Source organism: Littorina saxatilis, unplaced genomic scaffold (genome assembly GCF_037325665.1).
Source record: "Littorina saxatilis isolate snail1 unplaced genomic scaffold, US_GU_Lsax_2.0 scaffold_571, whole genome shotgun sequence".
NCBI lineage: Eukaryota > Metazoa > Mollusca > Gastropoda > Littorinimorpha > Littorinidae > Littorina > Littorina saxatilis.
Genome location: NW_027128114.1, coordinates 16710 through 42500, shown reverse-complemented (window position 1 = coordinate 42500; position 25791 = coordinate 16710). Strand labels below are relative to the sequence as shown.

The window sequence follows — 25791 nt, the reverse complement described above, 5'->3', positions numbered from 1 at the left end:
CCCGCACAAAACCATGACAATTAACCTATACAAAACTGTGTCTTTGTCTCGGTCTCTGTCGCATATATCTGACATGTACATACCACAGTTCTGCTCATCACTGTCGTCACCACAGTCGAAATATCCATCGTTCCGTCCATCACAGCGGGATAACTCCAGTATACACCTGTTGTTCGCGCACTTCCACGCGTCCGGTGCGCACTCTGGGGAGGGAGACAGAAAGTTGTGACAGAGTGCATTTGTAATAACATAGAACAAACAAGAAAACATAAACAATCGCACACACACACACACACACACACACACACACACACACACACCCACACACATACACACACACAAACACACATACACACACCCACGCACACACACACTCACAACCCACACACATACAATACGCAAGCACGTACGCACAACATATTCACGCACAGAAACACACACACATACACACACACACACACACACACACACACATAGTAATATTATGCAAGCACGGACGCACGCACGCACGCACACACGCACACACACACACACACACAAACACACGCGCACACACACATACACACACTCACACATACACACACACATACATACACTCACACACACATACTCACAAATGACACACACACACACACACATAGGGGTTACATTCAAGGGTCTGCCAAACCAGGTGTAGCAGCCTATTTTGAAGCAGCCCAGAATGAACTCCCGGTCATTCTAGTCTAGCCTATTTTGACCGGGAGGTCATTCTGGGCTTGTCAGTTTTGATCCCCCCCCCCTAGTCAATTTTGACCCCCCCCCCCCCCCCTTGAAACTTTAAGAATGAGTTCTTTCTTTATTTGGTGTTTAACGTCGTTTTCAACCGTTCAAGGTTATATCGCGACGGGGAAAGGGGGGGGGGGGGGGGGAATGGGATAGAGCCACTTGTTAATTGTTTCTTGTTCACAAAAACACTAATCAAAAAATTGCTCCAGGGGCTTGCAACGTAGTACAATATATGACCTTGCTGGGAGAATGCAAGTTTCCAGTACAAAGGACTTAACATTTCTTACATACTGCTTGACTAAAATCTTTACAAAAATTGACTATATTCTATACAAGAAACACTTAAAGGGATAGTGTCCGCCGGGAAAAGGCCTTCAGATCGCTTTCAAAGCTTCACCATAAGATTCTATGTTACAAATAATGCTACCATCCACGAGTAATCACTTAACTTTGCAAATTCAACAGTTTTGATAGCTAATTAATTGTCGTAACAGAATCCAAGGAAAGAGCACTCTTGTAATGATTGGGTGATTTCCCTTGTCAACTGTGTCAACAATGGCGACTTCCTGCGATCATTGTAGTCTGAAAGTGAAAAGGTAAGTGTTAACGTTGTCTGACAGGAAATAAAGCTTTCAATAGGACAAGTCAGTATCAGTGTACAAGTTGCTCTCAGCAGGACTGCAAATGAATCGATCGATGCGAGTCAAAAAGCCCTGTAGCACTCAAAATGATTCGCCCTGACGAAGATCATACTCGTACTTTGTTTAGGAGCAGTACTCATTCAGATTATCTTGGACATATGTGTTGCCTGTTGGTGATCATTTCAAATATATGTCTCTAAAGTTGCGCTTTTACCTATAAGCTTATGCATTTGTTTCAAATTCCATTCATGTCACTGATCGAACACAGGGAACAGTAAACGTGCGAGAGTTCGAAGCAAAGCGCATTCATGTTTCAGACAAATAGAGAGCTCTGAAAATTATGTCTTTTCTCATAATAGTAACCCAAAAGAGAAGAAATTATACTTATCCCTCTGAACAATGTCGAGGATATCAGTGTCTTGTGCATTTGTTGTGTGTGTGTGTGTGTGTGTGTGTGTGTGTGACTTGTATCACTGTGTGTGTGTGTCACTGTGTCACCGAGTGACAGTGTGTGCATGAATGTGACTGTGTGTGTGTGTCACTGTGTGCATGAGTGTGATTATGTGTGTGTTTGTGTGTGTGTGTGTGTATTATGCTTGTGATATAATCACATATATATATATATATATATATATATATATATATACGACTAGTGTCTGTCTGTCTGTCTGTCTGTCTGTCTGTTCGCGATGCACGGCCAAAGTTCTCGGTGGATCTTTTTCAAATTTGGACACCGTATTCAGCTACACCCCGGACACAACCTCATCGATGAGATATTTCAACACGTGCTCTCAGCGCGCAGCGCTGTGCGCGCTGAACCGATTTGTTTTTTTGTTTTTTTGTTGTTGTCGGGATCCACTACCAGTAACTCTTCCTTATCTTCTCCAGTGTTTTCAGCCGCGATTATCTCCCTTCCTCCGTGTGGCGTCAATCCATATTCCCGTTACTACGTTACTATTTTTAGAAGGTCACTGCACGTTACTATTTTTAGAAGGTCTCCAGTGTTTTGCGCGTTTATCTCCTTTCCTTCGCCCGGTATTCGGCTCTACTTCTTACCGGCGAAGCCGGTACCCGGCGAAGCGGGTAATCATCTAGTATATATATAAATTGTATTTTTGCATACACGTGAAAAAAAGAGTACAAACTACACTGTTGTGTGCGTGAACGTTGTGTGCCAGCTGTCAAAACTCAAGTGAGCTTTTCCTGATTATGATTGAAGTTTGCCTACAAATAACTCATTAACTTTAAGGGAGATTGATTAAGATATAGTGTATTCTTTTCAAGCATTTGTCTTTATTTTCAGGCTATGGAAGTTTTACATTCAAAACAACAAGCGGCCAGGCTGCGCGTTCAACTTCAAGAGAAAAGTGCACATCGAGGCAGGATAGGGAGAGGAATTAGCAGAGGTGTGAGCTAATGCAGAGGCAAGGACTGGTCCAAGTCTTCTCAAACTGAAATTGGTTTGCTGGGCAAGGGGAAGGCTGATCCGAATAACAATTTGAAGGTAAGTGAGGACTAGTTATACTTATAATATTAATAGATACTTTCTCTGTGTGCAGGAGTTAAAAGAAAAAGACTTATGATGTTAGAGCCAAGGGTAATTTTGTGAATTCCAATAGAGTGCTATCACAGAAAATGAAGAAATTACATTCATCCAACTGAACAATGTCAAGAAAATCAGTGCGTGTTGTGTATTTGTTATGTGTGGGTTTGTGTGTGTTTAGGAATGTAATGTGTGCAGAAAAAAAGTAAAATTTTGTGTAAGTGGGGGTGTAAATTAGTGGTCTGGGTGGCCCAAAAAACAATTTGAAGGTGAATCAGGACTATAGTTATAACTTGTACTTTCTCTCACTGCTTCCCCCCCCCTCAACCCCCATGCCTCCTCCAAACTCAATCATTCGAGTAAGTACCTTTTTTATTCTGCAAGATTTGTGAGGTCGAAGACTTTGTTACAGGGTATACTAAATAATGACTAACGTTGAGGTTTTTAGGTCTCAGTCACAAATTACATTACCAGTGGTTTTTTTTTCCATTCTAGGGAATGTGTGTATTTCCTGGTTTCCAAAACTATTGAAAAAGAATGAAAATTCAGCTTCAGCATCCTGATTTTGTCAAGATATTTTGTGCAGTTATATTTCAGTACCCACAACCTTTTAGTGTCTCATAAAGGGAAATAAATGAACAGTCCTCACAATTAGGGTGCTGTACCGTGAACCCCCCCTTTTAAAAACCTTTACAATTCAAGATCTCCCCTATATTTAGACCTTGCTTTTCAGATTTTCTGGTCATAACCTATGAAAATTCACCTTCATTTTAAGACTTCCTGCTTTTTAATACCTGATTTTATCAGATTTTGGGATATCGTAAAAGGGGGTTCCACTGTAATATGAATTCTGTTTTAGCTACACCTGTATGCTGTTTGTAAAGAAGGATATTTTACAGATTGAGGGGATCATTTCTGCCTCCATAATGATCGTTATGATCTGACACATTGGCTAACAGATTCCATGATCATGCTGTTATGTAGGAAGTCATAATAATGATGTGTAGGTTTTTGAATTGTGTCTGCTTTGCAGTTCAAATAGATGTCTGCCTTCCTGTTCAATTTTTTTTTAAACAAGACAATCCCTGAAGCACATTTTCCAACCACATGTCAAACAGCAGTTCTGCTTAGCTTGAAACATCAGTATTGAATAATTATATCAAATTGACCTTTTTGCGGTTGAGCACTTGACAGATGCTGCTACAATACCTCTTGTAGAGAAAAAATTTAGAGATACAGTGGAGCCCTTTTAAGATATACTGTATATACAGCAAACTCAATCAAAGAAAAGCAGAATGTCTTAGAATAGAGGTTATAAACAGGAATCTGAGAAAGTAGTGTCTTTTAAAACAAATGTTGTTGTGTTTTTTTTAAAGGGGGGGGGGGGGGGGGACGGCAAAGTTAGGGTTTCACTGTACAATGCAATGGTAAACTGGGCATTCATTCCAAGTAGCTAAAGATGTGTAACTGACACTTTTGCTCGTCAGGAGCACTAGAACACGTCACATTTTCAGAATGCTAAGTGTGTCAGAATGCTAAAAATCTGGAAAGCCAATGCCCACAGGTATATCCCATCCCCCCTCTCCCACCCACCACCAACTTTTACTCACACTTGTAATCCATTACGTACATGAATAGATTAAAAACACTCTTTTGTAACTCTTTATTTTCACACTTTTTCTTGCATTTGGTTAATTTTTTCAACTCTTTTCGAAGTTTGAATTAAGTGTCTTCACTGATGGGTGATTTTCTGTTTATGCTCCAGGACTTCAAGGCACTGGTGCTTGATGACAGCAGGCTCCTACTGGCCCACACACAAAGAAGAGATTGAAGATGCCCTGGTCCTGGAAGAAGAAGAGGGAAAGATCAATAAAGCCAAACGATACGCATCATTCAGAGTTATATTGAGGAAAGATATTGGCTATTCGGGTGAAGGTGTAAGAGTTGCCATGTGCAGTTGCTGTGTATGGGTCATAGGAATGACATTATAGATCCAACTGGCCAGTACACTGACTTTCTTCCTTGCTGCCCGCATTGGAGTACATTGTGGTGTTAAACAAAGTGCGTTTCTGTGTGGGTTGGTTTACACATGCTCTGTCACATTCCATATTAGACGGCCAGCTGAGACTACAAAATAGTGCATGTTTGTACATTAAAAAAACAATTAAAAGGAATTCTAACCAGAACCAATCGATACATAAATGTTATTTGTATTTTTGACCAAAATATGACATTTTACACACACCTTGACAGTCCTTGTTCACCTTTAAGGAACACTGACTGTCTCAGTCTGTGTAAAATGTCATAATTTGGTCAAAAATACAAATAATGTATATTGTTTTTTGCTTTTTTAATGTACTGTAATCTACCTTGTAAGCGCCGTTAGTACCTAGTAAACGCCCACCCCCAACATTTGGATCAGTGTTTGAACATATGTTGTGTGTGTGGTGTTTTTTTTATTATGTGCACAGTTCTGCACCTTGTAGAGACATTTTCATTCTAGAGAACGCTGACAGACAGCTATATATTTATTTATTTCATACTCTCCGCACTGGAGTATCTCTAGATAGCCCCTCAAAAAGAAGACGAGGGAGGGTCTTCTGAAGTTGAAGAGGTCTGCTTTCAGTGATTTCCAGGGAGCATGTGAAACGACCAGTGTTTGATAACACCATTTCCCTCTGAAAGATATTAGCTTATTAGCTTTCTAAAATAAACTTACCCCTTTCTTCGTCACATCAATGTCTTGGATCAGTATCAAAGACTGACAGAATGACTATTCATTTTGTGTTTTTTAGGATGTGTGTACATTCACTCTCACTGAATGAATTTTTGTGTTTGGTTTTTAGTGTTTTTTCTTTCTGTTTAGACACTTGCATATCAAGCGAAAGATACATACAGGGTGACTATTTGTGCATGGAAACAGCTGACATGAGCAATAAAGTCTGGGGAAGAGTCCTGAAAGTGTATTGATTAATGCGTTGAATTCACAGGTCTAGTAAAACTTGTGCAAAACAAATATATACAGGTGTTGAAAAGTGCTCGAATTCCAAGAATAGTTTCATGTGTAGCACCTTTGAACTGTGCAGAGAGGATGTGTGCCTGTGGATTTGAGATCTACATGGAATAAAATAGACAGTGTTCTTGACAATTGAGTATGTTTTTGTGTACGCATGTTTGGTTTATTGATAATAATTGACTTTTGGTCAAGATGTAACCATGAATTTCTGTAGCAAAGATGCAATGATAAAAATAGACAGAATATGATCAAATAATAAGACACTGGGCTGCAAATTGCTTTTAATTGTTATTGTATTTATCTGTAAACTGATCATGATTTCCATGGCATGATTAATGCAGTGGAACCTCCCTTCTATGACCCCCCAATTTAAAACTCCCTTCTTTTTAAGACCTTGTTTTCTCACATTTTCTGTTCATAACCTCTGTAAAATTACCCCCATTTTAAGACTCGTTCCTTTTTTAGACTCGATTTTCTCAGATTGTTTGAGGTCGTAAAAGGGGGGTGCCACTGTAGTAATAATGCATCTTCAGAAATTGAACACAGGTGCTGCAGTTTTTTTATAACCATGAAGAAGAAAAATACTGTTTCAAAACTTTGACAGTGTCTTATCCTCAAACGTACACCTTTTTAAAGAATCCATAACTTTTAATCACTCAACAAAATTGCCTGCAGCTCAAGTGAACCTTGAAATGAGGAACAATTGGCCACACTCAAGGAATCGGTTCCTGGCAACTTTTCTGTGCCTGAGAGAGACATGACAGAGATAGTTACTCAAGATAAAAGATAAGCTTGACTTACATCAGAATTATGAACATTTAAACTCACCTTGAGCTTTGTCCGAAATATTTTAAACCATTATTGCCACACATTGCAAGAATGTTTGATGTCCGGGTGCTTTTCCCCTGAAAATTAAAAAAAATAGTTTTAGTAATTATAGCAACATATAAACCACTAAGTGTAAACCAAAGGCTGGCCAATTACATACAGTTCTACAGCAACATCAGTTCTGAACATGAAGCTTTCAACATGCACAGCGACACTTAAAAACGGCAGTTAAAAAAGAAAGGATGAATGAGATTCTGCCGCATTTAGTGTTTGCTTCAATGAACGCCGTCCGAGGAAGAATGTGATCTTCGTTAAAAAGTTACCCTTTCACAAAGCCTTACAATAAGCTTCAATCATAGTTTTTCCTGCAAAATCACAACATTAAAAACTTTAGGCACAGAAAAACTCATACCGCTGACAATATAAAATGTCAGTTATAAATAACATTTTCTGTTGCACTACATCCAAAGACTGTGCTGACTGACCTTACTTTTTCCATCTCAAAACAATTTTCAGGGGGATTACCTACTCTGTCTGTCACAGTGTCTGTCACAGTGTCAGTCTCAGTCTCCTCTAGACAGTGCACCACACGAGCTTGTACCCAACTGCCAGTTGATCATTATTTACTCCTGCATGTACGCCCTTACTAGGCTAGCGAATGCGTAGTATGTAGTTGTAAGAAGACTGTAGGGATGAAGGAGTAAATAATGATCGACCGGCACTTTGATACAAGCTCCTGTGCAGTGCACAGACACACACACACCGTGGCGTGTCCTCGTTCAAACCAAAACTGGACTCAATCGACCCTGCACACTACACGTTCGTGCACTCGCTTGATGGATGCTTCATTCGCTCAACACACCAGCAGACACACAGACAAAAACGGCAGCAACATTTGTCTAGGTCTGTCCAAAGTCTACACAACACTTGTTTTACTTACAAATCCCGGCAGCAGGAGAGAGCTCTGCGTCGTGGGTAGTCAGCGCACACCGCCACACGACGGTAACACTCATGCAGTTCAATCCAAATTTCCCACTGATTGCTGTTGATAACTTTGCATTTTGTGCGTCGAGCATGACTTTCTCGTGATTCTGTGTCGTTCCCAGTCAGTCTGCTGCTTTCTGAACCACCTTGAGTCGATTTCTTACTGAAACGTGTGGGCTTGTTGTCACAAAGCGGCCATCCCATCCGCCATTGTTTTGAGTCGTCATGAAAACGGCACGCTCGCGACGAAAACCAGTCTATGACGGCCAATTTTAATCTTCAAATGGTGGAGAGCAGTCGCCAATTTAATCTTGTTTAATTAATTATTTAGCATACTTGGGGTGCTTTATTGAGCAAACCGGGCCAGGTGCGTCTTAATTAAGGTACACTAAATTCCCCAAATTCTTCAAATCGGCCGAATTCGAAAAAAAAACCTCCAAAATGGCGGCGTGGACACTATATGTTCAAAGGGATAGTCTCCGCCGGGAAAAGGCCTTCAGATCGCTTTCAAAGCATCACCGTAAGATTCTACGTTACAAATAATGCTACCATCCATGAGGAATAACTTAACTTTGCAAATTCAACAGTTTTGATAGCTAATTAATTGTCGTAACAGAATCCAAGGAAAGAGCACTCTTGTAATGGTTGGGTGATTTCCCTTGTCAAATGTGTCAACAATGGCGTCTCCCTGCGATCATTGTAGTCTGAAAGTGAAAAGGTAAGTGTTAACGTTGTCTGACAGGAAATAAAGCTTTCAATAGGACAAGTCAGTATCAGTGTACAAGTTGCTCTCAGCAGGACTGCAAATGAATCGATCGATGCGAGTCAAAAAGCCCTGTAGCACTCAAAATGATTCGAAGATCATGCTCGTACTTTGTTTTGAAGCAGTACTCAGATTATCTTGGGACATATGATATGTGTTGCCTGTTGGTGATCATTTCAAATATATGTCTCTAAAGTTGCGCTTTTACCTATAAGCTTATGCATTTGTTTCAAATTCCATTCATGTCACTGATCGAACACAGGGAACAGTAAACGTGCGAGAGTTCGAAGCAAAGCGCATTCATGTTTCAGACAAATACTGAAATAGAGAGCTCTGAAAATTATGTCTTTTCTCATAATAGTAACCCAAAAGAGAAGAAATTATACTTATCCCTCTGAACAATGTCGAGGATATCAGTGTCTTGTGCATTTGTTGTGTGTGTGTGTGTGTGTGTGTGTGTGTGTGTGTGTGTGTGTGTGTGTGTGTGAGAGAGACTTGTATCACTGTGTGTGTGTGCATGAATGTGACTGTGTGTCACTTTGTGCATGAGTGTGATTATGTGTGTTTGTGTGTGTGTGTGTGTGTGTGTGTGTGTGTATTATGCTTGTGATATAATCACATATAAATTGTATTTTTGTATACACGTGAAAAAAAGAGTACAAACTACACTGTTGTGTGTGTGAACGTTGTGTGTCAGCTGTCAAAACTCAAGTGAGCTTTTCCTGATTATGATTGAAGTTTGCTACAAATAACTCATTAACTGTAAGGGAGATTGATTAATATATAGTGTATTCTTTTCAAGCATTTGTCTTTATTTTCAGGCTATGGAAGTTTTACATTCAAAACAACAACTGAACAAGCGGACAGGCTGCTCGTTCAACTTCAAGAGAAAAGTGCACATCGAGGCAGGATAGGGAGAGGAATTAGCAGAGGTGTGAGCTAATGCAGAGGCAAGGACTGGTCCAAGTCTTCTCAAACTGAAATTGGTTTGCTGGGCAAGGGGAAGGCTGATCCGAATAACAATTTGAAGGTAAGTGAGGACTAGTTATACTTATAATATTAATAGATACTTTCTCTGTGTGCAGGAGTTAAAAGAAAAAGACTTATATGTTAGAGCCAAGGGTAATTTTGTGAATTCCAATAGAGTGCTATCACATTCATCCAACTGAACAATGTCAAGAAAATCAGTGCGTGTTGTGTACTTGTTATGTGTGGATGTGTGTGTGTTTTAAGAATGTAATGTGTGCAGAAAATAAGTAAAATTGTGTGTAAGTGGGGGTGTAAATAGTGGTCTGGGTGGCCCAAAAAACTATTTGAAGGTGAATCAGGACTATAGTTATAAGTACTTTCTCTCACTGCTTCGCCCCCTCAAACCCCACGCCTCCTCCAAACTCAATCATTCGAGTAAGTACCTTTTTATTCTGCAAGATTTGTGAGGTCGAAGACTTTGTTACAGGGTATACTAAATAATGACTAACGGTGAGGTTTTTAGGTCTCAGTCACAAATTACATTACCGGTGCTTTTTTTTCATTCTAGGGAATGTGTGTATTTCCTGGTTTCAAAAAATATTGAAAAAGAATGAAAATTCAGCTTCAGCATCCAGATTTTGTCAAGATATTTTGTGCAGTTATATTTCAGTACCCACAACCTTTTAGTGTCTCATAAAGGGAAATAAATGAACAGTCCTCACAATTGGGGTGCTGTACCGTGACCTCCCCCCCCCCCCTTTTAAAAACCTTTACAATTCAAGATCTCCCCTATATTTAGACCTTGCTTTTAAGATTTTCTGGTCATAACCTATGCAAATTCACCTTCATTTTAAGACTTCCTATTTTTAAATACCTGATTTTATCAGATTTTGGGAGATCGTAAAAGGGGGTTCCACTGTAATATGAATTCTGTTTTAGCTACACCTGTATGCTGTTTGTAAAGAAGGATATTTTACAGATTGAGGGGATCATTTCTGCCTCCATAATGATCGTTATGATCTGACACATTGGCTAACAGATTCCATGATCATGCTGTTATGTAGGAAGTCATAATAATGATGTGTAGGTTTTTGAATTGTGTCTGCTTTGCAGTTCAAATAGATATCTGCCTTCCTGTTCATTTTTTTTTTCAAATAAGACAATCCCTGAAGCACATTTTCCAACCACATGTCAAACAGCAGGTCTGCTTAGCTTGAAACATAAGTATTGAATAATTATATCAAATTGACCTTTTTGCGGTTGAGCATTTGACAGATGCTGCTACAATACCTCTTGTAGAGAAATTTTTTAGAGATACAGTGGAGCCCTTTTAAGATATATATTTATATACAGCAAACTCAATCAAAGAAAAGCAGAATGTCTTAGAATAGAGGTTATAAACAGGAATCTGAGAAAGTAGTGTCTTTTAAGACAAATGTTGTGTTTTTTTAAAAGGGGGGGGGGGGGGGGAGGGCAAAGTTAGGGTTTCACTGTACAATGCAATGGTAAACTGGGCATTCATTTCAAGTAGCCAAAGATGTGTAACTGACACTTTTGCTCGTCAGGAGCACTAGAACACGTCACATTTTCACACTTGTCAGTGTGAGAATGCTAAGTGTGTCAGAATGCTAAAAATCTGGAAAGCCAATGCCCACAGGTATATCCCATCCCCCCTCTCCCACCCACCACCACCTTTTACTCACACTTGCAATCCATTACGTACATGAATAGATTACAAACACTCTTCTGTAACTCTTTATTTTCACACTTTTTCTTGCATTTGGTTAATTTTTTCAACCCTTTTCGAAGTTTGAATTAAGTGTCTTCACTGATGGGTGATTTTCTGTTTATGCTCCAGGACTTCAAGGCACTGGTGCTTGATGACAGCAGGCTCCTACTGGCCCACACACAAAGAAGAGATTGAAGATGCCCTGGTCCTGGAAGAAGAAGAGGGAAAGATCAATAAAGCCAAACGATACGCATCATTCAGTTATATTGAGGAAAGATATTGGCTATTCGGGTGAAGGTGTAAGAGTTGCCATGTGCAGTTGCTGTGTATGGGTCATAGGAATGACATTATACATCCAACTGGCCAGTAAACTGACTTTCTTCCTTGTTGCCTGCATTGGAGTACATTTGTGTGTTAAACAAAGTGCGTTTCTGTGTGGGTTGGTTTACACATGCTCCGTCACATTCCATATTAGACGGCCAGCTGAGACTACAAAATATCAATCAATCAATTAATGAGGCTTATATCGCGCATATTCCGTGGGTACAGTTCTAGGCGCTCTGCAGTGATGCCGTGTGAGATGAAATTTTATACGGCCAGTAGATTGCAGCCATGTCGGCGCATATTTACTTTCCACGGCCTTATTCCAAGTCACACGGGTATGGTAGACAATTATTAACTGTGCCTAAGCAATTTTGCCAGGAAAGACCCTTTTGTCAATTGTGGGATCTTTAACGTGCACACCCAATGTAGTATACACGGGGGGTGGTTCGGACACCGAAGAGAGTCTGCACACAAAGTTGACTCTGTGAAATAAATTTCCGCCGAACCTGGGATCGAACTCACGCTGACAGCGGCCAACTGAATACAAATCCAGCGCGCTACCAACTGAGCTATATCCCCGCCCCGGGGTGCATGTTTGTACATTAAAAAAACAATTAAAAGGAATTCTAACCAGAACCAATCGATACATAAATGTTATTTGTATTTTTGACAAAAATATGACATTATATACACACCTTGCAGGGGCGGATCAGTTCATTTTGTGGGTGTGAAGGCGCGAAGCGCCGAGCCGACGGTGCAAAGCGCCTAGCTTGCTAGGGGGGTCCGGGGGCATGCCCCCCCGGAAAATTCTGAAAAAAAGGATGCAAATGGTGCAATCTGGTGCATTCTGAGGATGATCATTACCAGTTTCAGGCAGCAGATTTTGTCACTGATTAATACCCAAAAAATTGAAACACAAAAAAAACACAAAAAATATTTTTATTTTTTGGCTGGGGGGGAGGTTTCCGGAAACCCCAGAACCCCCCCCCCCCCCCCCCCCTTGTCCGCCCCTGCCTTGACAGTCCTTGTTCACCTTGAGGAACACCGACTGTCTCAATCAGTGTAAAATGTCATAATTTGGTCAAAAATACAAATAATGTATATAGTTTTTTGCTTTTTTAATGTACTGTAATCTACCTTGTAAGCGCCGTTAGTACCTAGTAAACGCCCACCCCCAACATTTGGATCAGTGTTTGAACATATGTTGTGTGTGTGGTGTTTTTTTATTATGTGCACAGTTCTGCACCTTGTAGAGACATTTTCATTCTAAAGAACGCTGACAGACAGCTATATATTTATTTATTTCATACTCTCGGCACTGGAGTATCTCTAGATAGCCCCTCAAAAATAAGACGAGGGAGGGTCTTCTGAAGTTGAAGAGGTCTGCTTTCAGTGATTTCCAGGGAGCATGTGAAACGACCAGTGTTTGATAACACCACTTCCCTCTGAAAGATTTTAGCTTTCTAAAATAAACTTACCCCTTTCTTCGTCACATCAATGTCTTGGATCAGTATCAAAGACTGACAGAATGACTATTCATTTCGTGTTTTTTAGGATGTGTGTACATTCTCTCCCTGATCCCGCAGTGGGGCACTGCGGTTATGAAATTAAAGGCCCCTCCTGTTTTTGGAACCGCAGGAGCTTTCTAGTTTGCTGTTAGGTAGATTTTTGGTTCCTCTTTCCTGTCATGCTCTCTTTTTCTTCATGAATTCTTTTCTTTGTTCTGCCTTCTTGCTCATTCACCTGTATTTTTTCCAAAAATCTCTTCTCTTGCCGCTTGTCTTGCGATTCATGTATAGTTTAATCTGTTAGTGTTCTGATGTAAGTCCAGCAGTAGATAGGTTAAGCCTATTTTAACATACTGGAAACTGGTAATCTTCCAGTAGGTATTAATTTAGTTTTACTAAAGCCTGCTGGGACACAAGTAATGGGTTAGTGCATTTGTAAACAGGAATCGCTTGACAAGTGGCCCCCTTCATCCCCCCCTTCCTCGTCCTGATATGGCTCTGCGTAGTCGGCTGGACGTTAAGCAACAAATAAACAAACACTCTCACTGAATGAATTTTTGTGTTTGGTTTTTAGTGTTTTTTCTTTCTGTTTAGACACTTGCATATCAAGCGAAAGATACATACAGGGTGACTATTTGTGCATGGAAACAGCTGACATGAGCAATAAAGGCTGGGGAAGGGTCGTGAAAGTGTATTGATTAATGCGTTGAATTCACAGGTCTAGTAAAACTTGTGCAAAACAAATATATACAGGTGTTGAAAAGTGCTCGAATTCCAAGAATAGTTTCATGTGTAGCACCTTTGAACTGTGCAGAGAGAATGTGTGCCTGTGGATTTGAGATCTACATGGAATAGAATAGACACTGTTCTTGACAATTGAGTATGTTTTTGTGTGCGCATGTTGTTTGGTTTATTGATAATAATTGACTTTTGGTCAAGATGTAACCATGAATTTCTGTAGCAAAGATGCAATGATAAAAATAGACAGAATATGATCAAATAATAAGACACTGGGCTGCAAATTGCTTTTAATTGTCATTGTATTTATCTGTAAATTGATCATGATTTCCATGGCATGATTAATGCAGTGGAACCTCCCTTCTATGACCCCCCAATTTAAAACTCCCTTCTTTTTAAGACCTTGTTTTCTCACATTTTCTGTTCATAGCCTCTGTAAAATTACCCCCATTTTAAGACTCGTTCCTTTTTTAGACTCGATTTTCTCAGATTGTTTGAGGTCGTAAAAGGGGGGTGCCACTGTAGTAATAATGCATCTTCAGAAATTGAACACAGGTGCTGCAGTTTTTTTATAACCATGAAGAAGAAAAATACTGTTTCAAAACGTTGACAGTGTCTTATCCTCAAACATACACCTTTTTAAAGAATCCATAACTTTTAATCACTCAACAAAATTGCCTGCAGCTCAAGTGAACCAGAAATGGGGAACAATTGGCCACACTCAAGGAATCGGTTCCTGGCAACTTTTCTGTCGGTCGCGCAGCCTGAGAGAAACATGACAGAGATAGTTACTCAAGATAAAAGATAAGCTTGACTTACATCAGAATTATGAACATTTAAACTCACCTTGAGCTTTGTCCAAAATATTTTAAACCATTATTGCCACACATTGCAAGAATGTTTGATGTCCGGGTGCTTTTCCCCTGAAAATTAAAAAAAATATAGTAATTATACAAAGGCTGGCCAATTACATACAGTTCTACAGCAACATCAGTTCTGAACATGAAGCTTTCAACATGCACAGCGACACTTAAAAATGGCAGTTAAAAAAGAAAGGATGAATGAGATTCTGCCGCATTTAGTGTTTGCTTCAATGAACGCCGTCCGAGGAAGAATGTGATCTTCGTTAAAAAGTTACCCTTTCACAAAGCCTTACAATAAGCTTCAATCATAGTTTTTCCTGCAAAATCACAACATTAAAAACTTTAGGCACAGAAAAACTCATACCGCTGACAATATAAAATGTCAGTTATAAATAACATTTTCTGTTGCACTACATCCAAAGACTGTGCTGACTGACCTTACTTTTTCCATCTCAAAACAATTTTTAGGGGGATTACCTACTCTGTCTGTCTGTCACAGTGTCAGCCACAGGAGCTTGTACCCAACTGCCAGTTGATCATTATTTACTCCTGCATGTACGCCTTTACTAGGCTAGCGAATGCGTAGTATGTAGTTGTAAGAAGACTGTAGGGATGAAGGAGTAAATAATGATCGACCGGCACTTTGATACAAGCTCCTGTGCAGTGCACAGACACACACACACACACCGTGGCGTGTCCGTGTTCAAACCAAAACTGGACTCAATCGACCCTGCACACTACACGTTCGTGCACTCGCTTGATGGATGCTTCATTCGCTCAACACACCAGCAGACACACAGACAAAAACGGCAGCAACATTTGTCTAGGTCTGTCCAAAGTCTACACAACACTTGTTTTACTTACAAATCCGGGCAGCAGGTGAGAGCTCTGCGTCGTGGGTAGTCAGCGCACACCGCCACACGACGGTAACACTCATGCAGTTCAATCCAACTTTCCCACTGCTTGCTGAATTGATAACTTTGCATTGTGTGCGTCGAGCATGAATTTCTCGTAATTCTGTGTCGTTCCCAGTCAGTCTGCTGGTTTCTGAACCACCTTGAGTCGATTTCTTACTGAAACGTGTGGGCTTGTTGTCACAAAGCGGCCATCCCATTCGCCATTGTTTTGAGTCGTCATGAAAACGGCACGCTCGCGACGAAAACCAGTCTATGACGGCCAATTTTAATCTTCAAATGGTGGAGAGCAGTCGCCAATTTAATCATGTTTAATTAATTATTTAGCATACTTGTGGTGCTTTATTGAGCAAACCGGGCCAGGTGCGTCTTAATTAAGGTACACTAAATTCCCCAAATTCTTCAAATCGGCCGAATTCGACAAAAAAAACTCCAAAATGGCGGCGTGGACACTATATGTTTAACAAGGGTAAAAGGAGAAACTGAACCGTTAGTCGCCTCCTACGACATGCTGGGGATCATCGGGTAAATTCTTTCCCCTAACCCGCGGGGGGATTAAGAATGAGTACATTAAGACCTTTAGAAACAATATTTATGCATATATGTATACAACTACGTATATCTAAGGTTTGGGGGGATGTGTCATTCTGGGCTAGCCCAGAATGACCTCCCGGTCAAAATCAGCTAGCCCAGAATGACCCCCCGGTCAAAACTGACTAGGCTAGTCAGTTTTGATCCCCCCTCTTCAAACTTCAAGAATAAGTAGTTTAAGACCTTTTAAAACGAATTGAATGTAAAATGTGGACAATATTTGTTGCAAAATGATATTAAAAAAAAATTAATAAAAATAAATCGAAAAAAAACCGTCATTTTTTTTCTAAAAAAAACAAAAAAATTCGACGCTTCCCTTCAAACTTCAAGAATAAGTACATTAGGACCTCACATGACGAAATGTATGCATATATGTATGCATCTATGTATCGCAACAGGTTTGGGGGGATGTGTCATCCCGGTCAAAATCAGCTAGCCGAGAATGACCCCCCGGTCAAAATTGACTAGGCCAGTCAGTTTTGTCACCCCCTTTCAAACTTCAAGAATGAGTACTTTAAGACATTTTAAAACGAATTAAATGTAAATGTGGACAATATTTGTTGGAAATTGATATTGAAAATATTTTTTTTTTAATAAAAAAACCACTTGAACTTAAAAAAAAAAAAAAGTGTTGACATGTCCCTTAAGGGGATGTGCGGGGGTGATTTCTGAGCTTTTGGGCAAATTTGGGCATTTAGACATTTTGACTGTTTGGAAAACTGTGGTCATTTTTCTTTCAATTTCTGCCGTTGATGTTGCATATACATGGTTTTTTTGTGTAATAAAAATAAATTCAATAAACCAACCCTCGCCTGATTGCGTTCATTTGTCCTGAACTTGCCTTATTATTGCCGATTTTCAACACCTTGATCAGCAAATTTGAGCAGACGACAGGGCGAACACTGCATGACGTTGCATGCTACATAGCCTCCCCTGTTTGCATGTGACCGTTGTTTCGTTATTTTCCGGACTACTTCGGCTCTAACGGAACATTGTCAATGTAGTTCAATCTACGCCAACTTCCTTATACGGAGAGTATGACGTACGATGCGATCTTGATTCGTTCAACCGGGGTCACGTGGTACAACAATGGCGCTTGTTTACAAGCAGTGAAAGTACACGCTCCTGTGCAAAAATGGTTCGCACCAAGCCATCAACAACCAGAGGAGCCCCAAAATCTACGAAAAAGAGGACAGATCAAGTGAAGAGTCAATGGAAGGCGAAGAAATCAGCGCAATCAGCTTCTGTGCTGACTGACGTGACAGAATGTGTGCCGGTTTTGGGGTCGTCTGCTAGTGCTACATTTTCCGCGTCGATTCCTTCCACTGAAAACATTCTCGGCACGAAGACAAGAAGTGAGTTCAAAAAAGAATCGTATGAGAGGTTTGTTTCCGGTGGAGTTGACACTAAGTCATCTGCTGCTACTGAAACCCTGGTAAAAACCCAGAGGGGTGTTGTAGACTTTGCCGAAGTAGACAGTATGGTTGCAAGTTTGTGCTGTCCACAGTGCAAAAACAAGTGCTTGTCTCTTTGCACAGACTCCAGACCAACAAGTGGCTTGGCAGTATTTGCCCAGGTGAACTGTTCTTCGTGCGAAGAGCCTGTGTATGAACAGTATCTGGCGACAAAATTTAAATCCAAGACAAAAGTGTTCGACATGAACAGACAGGCAGTGTATTCCTCGCTTGCTTGTGGACTGGGAGCCACCACATTCAGAAATTTCTGTGAAAACATGGATTTAGCTGGACTTCACCACAAGACCTTTCATACTCATGCCAGCCAACTATTCACACAACTAGAGGGATTCCGGAAGCATGTGTTCAGTGAGACTGTTGCATATGTTCGAGAAGTTCATGCAAGATACTGTGGCACTACTCTTGGTGTCGATGACACCCTGAACATTATTGTGAGCTATGATGGCACCTGGCTTACTCGTGGACACTCTTCGCACATTGGAGTTGGGTGTGCTGTGGACTTACTTACTGGACTCTGTGTTGATGCCCATGTCATGTGTACCTACTGCCAGGTGTGCGAGTCTACGGGGCAGAAGCTGTTTCAGGAAAAACCAGAGGAGTATGCGGCCTGGCTCGTGGACCACTTGGACAAGTGTGAGGTGAACTATAAAGGTAAATTATATTTGTTTGCCCAGAAATATTTGAATAGAGTTTATTTCAAATTTAAGCAACTTACTCAAATATAGCAAATTACAAGTAAATGTAATAGCGATGAGTGGATATTATTTTCCATGCATTCCAGTGAAACTGAAAACCAAAACTAAAGGCATGGATGATGGATTAAAAAAAAGCGTCATAAAGACAGATCATCAATTTATGATAATAATAATGAAAGTTGTAACACATGCATATATAAATCCAATTTTTAAGAATAGTTCAGGGCATGGGGGAGTGGATGTGTGTGATGAAAATAATAAGAAAACACACACAGATAGAGAGAGAGAGAGAGAGAGAGAGAGAGAGAGAGAGAGAGAGAGAGAGAGAGAGAGAGAGAGAGAGAGAGAGAGAGAGAGAGAGAGCTGTATTTACAGCATGAAGTGAGATTCACAAGTCTTCAGAATCAACGGGCTTAGAACAGAGGGAGCTAGTAGTGGTCAGGGGGTGGCAAATACATACATACAACTATACATGTGTGGCCACATACATACGTGTAAGTATGTGTGGCACAATACAAGTGTATTTAAAAATGTTCAAATAGTATCAATTGATGAATTATGCTTAACGTTTACAATCTAACATGTTCAGTGCCACAATATAACATGTTCTCACCACTATTAATAGGTAACATGCGCCTTGAGTCGCCTTGTGGGGTGAGATACGTGCGCGATATAAATCCTCGTAAATAAATAAAAGTAAATAAATAAATAAATAAATAAATACCTGCTGCTAGAAATTTAATATACAGTAATTTGGTAATTCCATGTTTATTTCAATTCTTTTCTGTATTAATTACAGTTGAAGTATTAGCTGTACAATGACTGTGAATAACACATGCGTGCACACACACACACACACACACTTAAAAAATACTCTGTTTGCAAATTACATTTCTTATTTTGTTCTTGTTTGCAGGCTCATCAGGGATGATGGAGGTGGAAGCAGCCCGTGTCATATGGCGTCGATCGGTGAACACCAACAAGCTTCGCTACACAACACTTCTGTCGGACGGTGACTCCAAGACTTTTACAGAGCTCAACGACATCAAGCCCTATGGTGAGGATATTCACATTGACAAGGAAGAGTGTGTGAACCATGTGAGTAAACGACTTGGTACAGCTCTTCGCAACATGGTGACAGACTGCCGAAAGCGAGGGGTGACTCTTGGTGGACGTGGAAGGGGTCAGCTGACAGGCAATGCCATACGCAAGCTACAGATTTACTACAACCGGGCAATTCGTAGCAACAAGGATGTGTGTAGCATGAAAAAAGCAATCATGGCATCACTGTACCATTGTTTTTCCACTGACGAAAATCCACAACATGAACTTTGTCCTGCTGGAGAGAGCTCGTGGTGTTTCTTTCAGGAAGCGCTGGCGAAGCACCAAGTTCCAGGTCCACACAAACACCTCATCCACACACCCCTCAATGAGGAGAAGTTAGCTGCACACCTGTTGCCCATTTATGAGAGACTTTCTGAAGAACACCTACTCAGCAGATGTGTTTCTGGCAAGACACAAAATGCCAATGAGTGTCTCCACAGCCTCATTTGGTCAAGATGTGCTAAGGACCACTTTGCTTCCCGCAGTCGTGTTGAGTTTGCAGTCTTGACTGCTATTAGAGAGTTCAACTTTGGACCTGCTGCTGCTGCCGACTCTGCCCAGTTCTTCGGATTCCAGACTGGACATCACATGAAGAGGCTTGGAGCAGCCAGGATGCACAAGAGGGTGCGGAACAGTCTGAAGGCTGTGAGAGACAAGCAAAGTAAAAGGAGAGACAAAGTGCGGGCAGCCAAGTCAAAGAGACTGGAAGAACTTGTTCAGCTGGAAGGTGGCCCTGCATATGCTGCAGGCATGTTCTAAGTTTTGACTATGTAAATGTTTTAACATAGACGGGGAATCGAGACGAGGGTCATGACTCATGGTGTGTTTGTGTATAAAGTGATTCCGAGGAAACTACTGGACCAATCTTGATAAAACTTAACATGAGAGTTCCTGAGTGCGATATCCCCAGATGTCTTTTTTCCATTTTTTGGAAAGATGTCTTTGATGACGTCATATCCGGATTTTTTTAGGCAGTTGAGGCAGCGCTCTAACACCCTAATTTTTCAACCAAATTGATTGCAATTTTGGTAAAGTAATCTTCGACGAAGTCCGGACTATGGTATTGCATTTCAGCTCAAAATTTTAAAAATAAATTAATGAGTTTGCTTGTTAAGTTTGTCATTAAAATCTAATTTTTAGTAACAAAATAAACTTTGACTGCATTGCATTCCTCATTTTTTCCTGAATTCAAAAATATATAGATATGTCATGTTCACTCTAACAATGTGCTCAGAATTACAGAAAATAGGTTTAGTAAGTACTATACGGTCTCATGCTTTGCGGAGACGAGCGTGATCCGTCTCGGTATTGTTAGCCGAGACTATCTAAATGTATCTCGTAGTCTTGGCGATGACTGGTTTGTGGTGTTGATATTTAAGTTTCATACTGATTGACTAAATGTTTTTATATTGCTTCACGCGACTTGTCATTGTTATTGTGGTTAACATTATTCTCATATATTGTGGTTATTGTACGCATATGTGCAATTAATGACTTGGGTACGTTTCGTAATTTGGAGCTAGCTTGTGTGTGTGTGTGTGTGTGTGTGTGTGTGTGTGTGTGTGTGTGTGTGTGTGTGTGTGTGAATGTGAACGTGAACGAGTGAGCGAGCTTTTTTTGGTGTGCATGCTGTAATTGGGAGTGTGTGTATGCATTGTTTGTAACTCGGGACAAACAATTTTCCTAGTGTACTGCACATGTTTGAAATAACTTATGTTTTATGTCTTCCCTAACTTTTAAACTGTGTCTCTAAGGTGTGAAAGACATTCCTCAGTGTGGAATTTGGTGATACATGTATGTATTTTGAGTTTAATTACAACTATCAATGGTTTCAAAACAAATTGTGTGCGTTTTTGCCTTTTCCTCAGTTTGCATGTTTTGACATTTGGGAACGAAATGATTTCAAATCTACTGGTTAGATTTCTGTGAAATTCTGCATACTTGTACTTTTACATACTATCTACAGAATTACCATTTGAATAATGAATCGGAAAAGAAATGTTGGCTTTACGATTTTTTTAATATTAAATTTTACGCAAAATTTCAACATTATGATAAAAAAAATTTTTTTTAAATAACTGTAATACTCACAGAAAAAATAAATGGTAAATCTGTAGATATGATCTAAATCTATATTTATGCAAAATATTGGACAGAAATCGAGCATTTGGATATGGAAAAAACGGTTCCTAAAATCCAATATGGCTGCTGTTTACTTTTCTGTTTCTATAGCAACGACATACACAATAAACAAACACATTAACATTTTTTAATTCAGAGACCATCAGTATTATAACAAAAGCGACACAAACAGTGCTGATCATCAGATATGGAAAATAGCGATTTGGCCCTCACATGGCCTTAAAACCTCAAGAATAAGTACATTAGGACTTCACATAACGAAATGTATGCATATTACATAATTATGACGAGCTTACCTGAGTAAGTGAAGTCTAATTGTGGTTTTATCGACCACAATGTAGAGAGGAAAGGGATTACGTGAGATAGAACGCGGGAATACGTCACTGTTTAACGACGTGTAAATGGTGCAGAGAAAAGAGAAAGAGAGAGGAAAGGGATAGGGAGGGAAAACGGTTATCGGTATAACTCTGAAGACAACTTAGGGCGAGGCACGTAATCCCTTTCCTCTCTACATTGTGGTCGATAAAACCACAATTAGACTTCACTTACTCAGGTAAGCTCGTCATAATTATGTAATTTTATCTCCCACAATTCCGAGAGGAATGGGTCACGTGAGACTTTAAAGTCTGCAGCATTTACACCCTAGCACTGTCGATGAATTGAAATACATATAAACCTACCCCAATTCTTCATGACAGAACAGCCTGTCCAAACCTCCTCCCACTGTCCACTGGTTTCTTGTAAAAAGTTGTGAAGGTGTTAGCCCGACGCCAACCAACAGTCTTCAGAATGGTTGCCAGAGGAAATTTACTTGCAGCTTTACTAGATGCAGCGGAACGAGTTGAATGCGGCGTAAATATTGTAATCCAATCTTTGTCCATCGACGGATAGTATCTCTCGACACCGCTTTGTGAGGGGCTGTCCAACTGATAAAGAGTCTCGTTTCCGTTCCTCTAAATGCACGAGTTCTTTTGACATATTGTTTCAAATAATGTACAACACAAATTGCCAAATCAGACGGAAAGGCACAAAATACCACTTCATTCTGATGTTTGTTTGGGCCAGAAGTTTTGAGCAAATCCCCAAACCTACATCGTACATGTATCTTCCTTTGTCCAACTCATGTTACGCAAGTCCATCAACCAAATCGCCTGTCCCCTTTGGCTAGAGACCAACAAGCACAACAGCACAGTTTTAAGCGTCAATTGCGCCAGCGATAAAAATTTTGCCGGTGACCATTCTTTTAAAAAAATTAGCACTAGATTAGCGTCCCAGGTCACACAAGTACGAGGCAAAGCTGGCCGTCTGTTGAAAGCTCCTTTCAAAAACTTATTCACCAGTGGATGACAACCCACTGAACAATTATCCTGAAGAGACAATGCGGAAACAGCGCTTCGTGCCATGTTCAAACTGCTGTATCCTTTGCCTTCTTGGAACAGTTTTGTTAAAAACCTTATCAACTCATGTGGAGAGGCACAAAAGGGATCTCTATCCCGTTCAAGGCAATGTTGAAGCCAGCGTTTGAAATATGACTCGTAGTTACGCTTCGTACCCTCTCTCCAGGCTGACATGATAATGTCTGTCGCTTCATCCTGAATTCCCTGTTTCTGAAGAGATTTCCGGACAAGGAACATGCTACTAGTTTCATCTTCTTCAGTAGTGGATGGTGCTCCCCTGTCAGTGGATGACTGAGTAAGTTTTCTTTTCGGGGCAACAGGACCGGCAGTTCTACTAGTAGACGCAACAGTTTCGTGAACCACACTTGCGTTGTCCATAATGGCACCACCAGCACACACTCCGCCTCTAAGACTTCTATCCTTTGGAGCACTCTTGGAATGAGACTGAAAGGCGGAAAACAGAACGCCTTGAACAATGACCAGTCTAAGGAAAATGCATCAATGGCAAATGCATCTGGGTCAGGTTTCCATGAAACATACTTTCTTAACTGTGCGTTAACACGAGAAGCAAATAAGTCTACATCACAGAGACCAAACCGATTGATGACTTCTGCAAACACTTGTGTGTCCAAATGCCATTCAATGTTGTGTCTATCTACACGGGATTCTGCATCTGCCTCTATACTTAGGCAACCCGGTAAGTGTGTTGCTGTTATACAATTACTATGTGTTATTAATATAAGCAACAGTGGTGCAATTGTCTGTAAGTAACTGAATGTAAGAGTGACATAATCCCCTGTAAAGGGATTTCAGGGCAAAGTAAGCTGCTTTAAGTTCCAAATAATTAATATGTTCAAAAGCTTCTTCCTTGGTCCACATTCCCCCTGTGGTGCTACCCTGACACTCCGCCCCCACCCTATTTTCGAAGCATCTGATTTTACTATTACAGTAGGTATGCCTCTGCTAACAGGGGAAGATATTGCTTTACATTATCAATCCACCAGAGAAGGTCTGAACGAACTTGTTCTGAAACCACAAGTTCTGCATCAAAGTCACCTTTCCTAACAGCAAGGGCTTCATTTTTTGCGATCTCTAATCGTTTAAAAAAGAGAGGTGCAACCCAAACACCCGGTTGGGCAGCCACTAAATATCCGATAACTTCAGCCAACTGCCTAATTGTACATTTCTTTCTTCCAGCCAAATCAGCGCACTTATTACGAATTTTATCAACTGTCCGGGGGGGTCAGAGAAACTAACATGTTCTGAGAATCAAGCTGAAACCCTAAAAACTCAATGCATTGAGTAGGTGTAAATACCGACTTCACAGGATGCACAGTAAAGCCCAAACGATCCAACAAAGCACATGTATCTAACACTGCTGCCTGGCATTCTTCAAAAGTGTCTCCTTGCAAAAGGGTATCATCAATGTATATCAGAAGGGTATGGCCAGATAAACGTAAGTGGGCCAATACAGGCTTCAGTAGTTTCGTGAAAATGCGGGGAGAATCACGATATCCCTGTGGAAGAGCCAGGAACTCAAAAGTTTTGCCATGAAACTGAAATCTGAAATATTTTCTGAACTTGTGAGCGATGCGTATGGAGAAATATGCATCTTTTAGATCAACTGAGGCAAAAAAGCAATCTTTTTTCATTAATGACACTGCGTTTTTTAATGTATCCATCTTGAAGTGAATCTTTTCAATTGTCTGATTCAATTTTTTACTTTTTATTTATTTATTTTTTTTTTTTTAGGTTTAAAATAACCCTTTGACTACCATCTTTTTTCTGACGCAAGAAAATACTTGATAAAAGTTGATCTGGCCGTTGATCCACCTCTTGAACAATCTGTTTCTCCACTAGCTTCGCTACCTCATAGCCACTAGCTCATCCTCGGAAGAAGAAATCTAATTTCTTTCCTGTCTGGAATGTGTTCACCAGTGATCATAAATTCAATTTCAACTCCTGCGACTTGCTGCAGGATCCATCTATCAGAGGTTAACTGTCTCCAACTATTTAAATGATCAGCAACTTTTCCACTATGAAAGTTCTCAGGAGTATTCACAAATTTTGAACTGACCTGTTCCCTAAAAATAGAAACCGCTGGCGCACAAATATCAGATTCTAATCCCGTTTTGGTTTTTTTGGAGGGAATCCCGCTCTGTTGAGAGTGGAACTTGGGAGAGAATTTGTGTCCTGTCTGTCGGTTGGAGACACCTCTTCTCTCCTGGTACTGTTGTCTCTGCTGAAACTGTTGTCGAGGCCGCCCTTGGTAGAACTGACGACCTCTGGTGGCCCTGTTTGAAATTTAGCTGCACATTGCATAAGGCCCTGCAGTCTTAACTAAATGTCGGCCTGAGTACTTCACGCCGCACTTGTGACAGGTCCTCCTTGTGTGAAGCCATAAGAAGTCGAGCCGCATCGGCCAGTTTGCTAAAGCTGTCACGCTCACTCATCTTCCGACTTGCTGGTTTTTCTTTGAGGTCGGACATAAGCTGAGCGATAATTTTCAGCGCACAACCTACTTGTTCCTGAACAAAGGACAGGTTCGAGTCTCTTTTCTTTGCAAACTTGTCTAACAGTTTGCCATCTAATTCACGATTGAGAGTCGGCGTTCGAAGCGACGTGACAATGTTGGGCCGCGGATAGTTCTGAAGAGTGTCTCGCACACGTGCCCGATCTGATGGAAGAAGAAGTCCTTCCTCAAAACGATCTGCCAGAGATGGATGAATCCCCTCGCCAACTGTATCTACTACTATGCCTGCGTCAAAATCATTGTCCGAAGCAACATCCGTGTCTGCAGCC

General features: G+C 40.5%; 1 protein-coding gene and 3 long non-coding RNA genes across 7 annotated transcripts; 2 read left to right on the top strand and 2 right to left on the bottom strand.

Moving 5' to 3' along the window:
- The first annotated feature begins 2666 nt into the window (after positions 1–2666).
- LOC138956472 (uncharacterized) lies at positions 2667–5141 on the top strand. The gene is made up of 2 exons (XR_011452666.1): positions 2667–2910; positions 4715–5141. It is a non-coding gene; the product is annotated as an uncharacterized lncRNA (long non-coding RNA).
- Positions 4656–8067, bottom strand: LOC138956471 (uncharacterized). The gene is made up of 3 exons (XR_011452665.1): positions 7734–8067; positions 6794–6870; positions 4656–4793 (listed from the first exon to the last, which is right to left on the bottom strand). It is a non-coding gene; the product is annotated as an uncharacterized lncRNA (long non-coding RNA).
- A 3181-nt stretch (positions 8068–11248) lies between these two features.
- LOC138956474 (uncharacterized) lies at positions 11249–16047 on the bottom strand. 4 transcript variants are annotated; one of them, XR_011452668.1, is made up of 3 exons: positions 15536–16047; positions 14655–14731; positions 11249–11446 (listed from the first exon to the last, which is right to left on the bottom strand). It is a non-coding gene; the product is annotated as an uncharacterized lncRNA (long non-coding RNA). The 4 variants fall into 4 exon arrangements; XR_011452667.1 differs by lacking the exon at positions 15536–16047 and adding an exon at positions 15359–15500; XR_011452670.1 differs by lacking the exon at positions 15536–16047 and adding an exon at positions 15153–15182.
- Positions 16048–16817: 770 nt separating this feature from the next.
- On the top strand, positions 16818–20482 carry LOC138956473 (uncharacterized). Its single transcript, XM_070327823.1, has 2 exons — positions 16818–18302; positions 19263–20482. The coding sequence occupies exons 1-2, from the start codon at positions 17312–17314 to the stop codon at positions 20207–20209; spliced, it is 1938 nt and encodes a 645-aa protein (XP_070183924.1). The 5' UTR covers positions 16818–17311; the 3' UTR covers positions 20210–20482.
- Positions 20483–25791: the final 5309 nt, after the last annotated feature.

Coding starts and splice junctions, on each gene's coding strand:
- LOC138956473 (XM_070327823.1), top strand. CDS start 17,312: ATGGTTCGCACCAAGCCATCAACAACCAGAGGAGCCCCAAAATCTACG. Junction 18,303..19,262: donor GTGTGAGGTGAACTATAAAG/GTAAATTATATT, acceptor TCTTGTTTGCAG/GCTCATCAGGGATGATGGAG.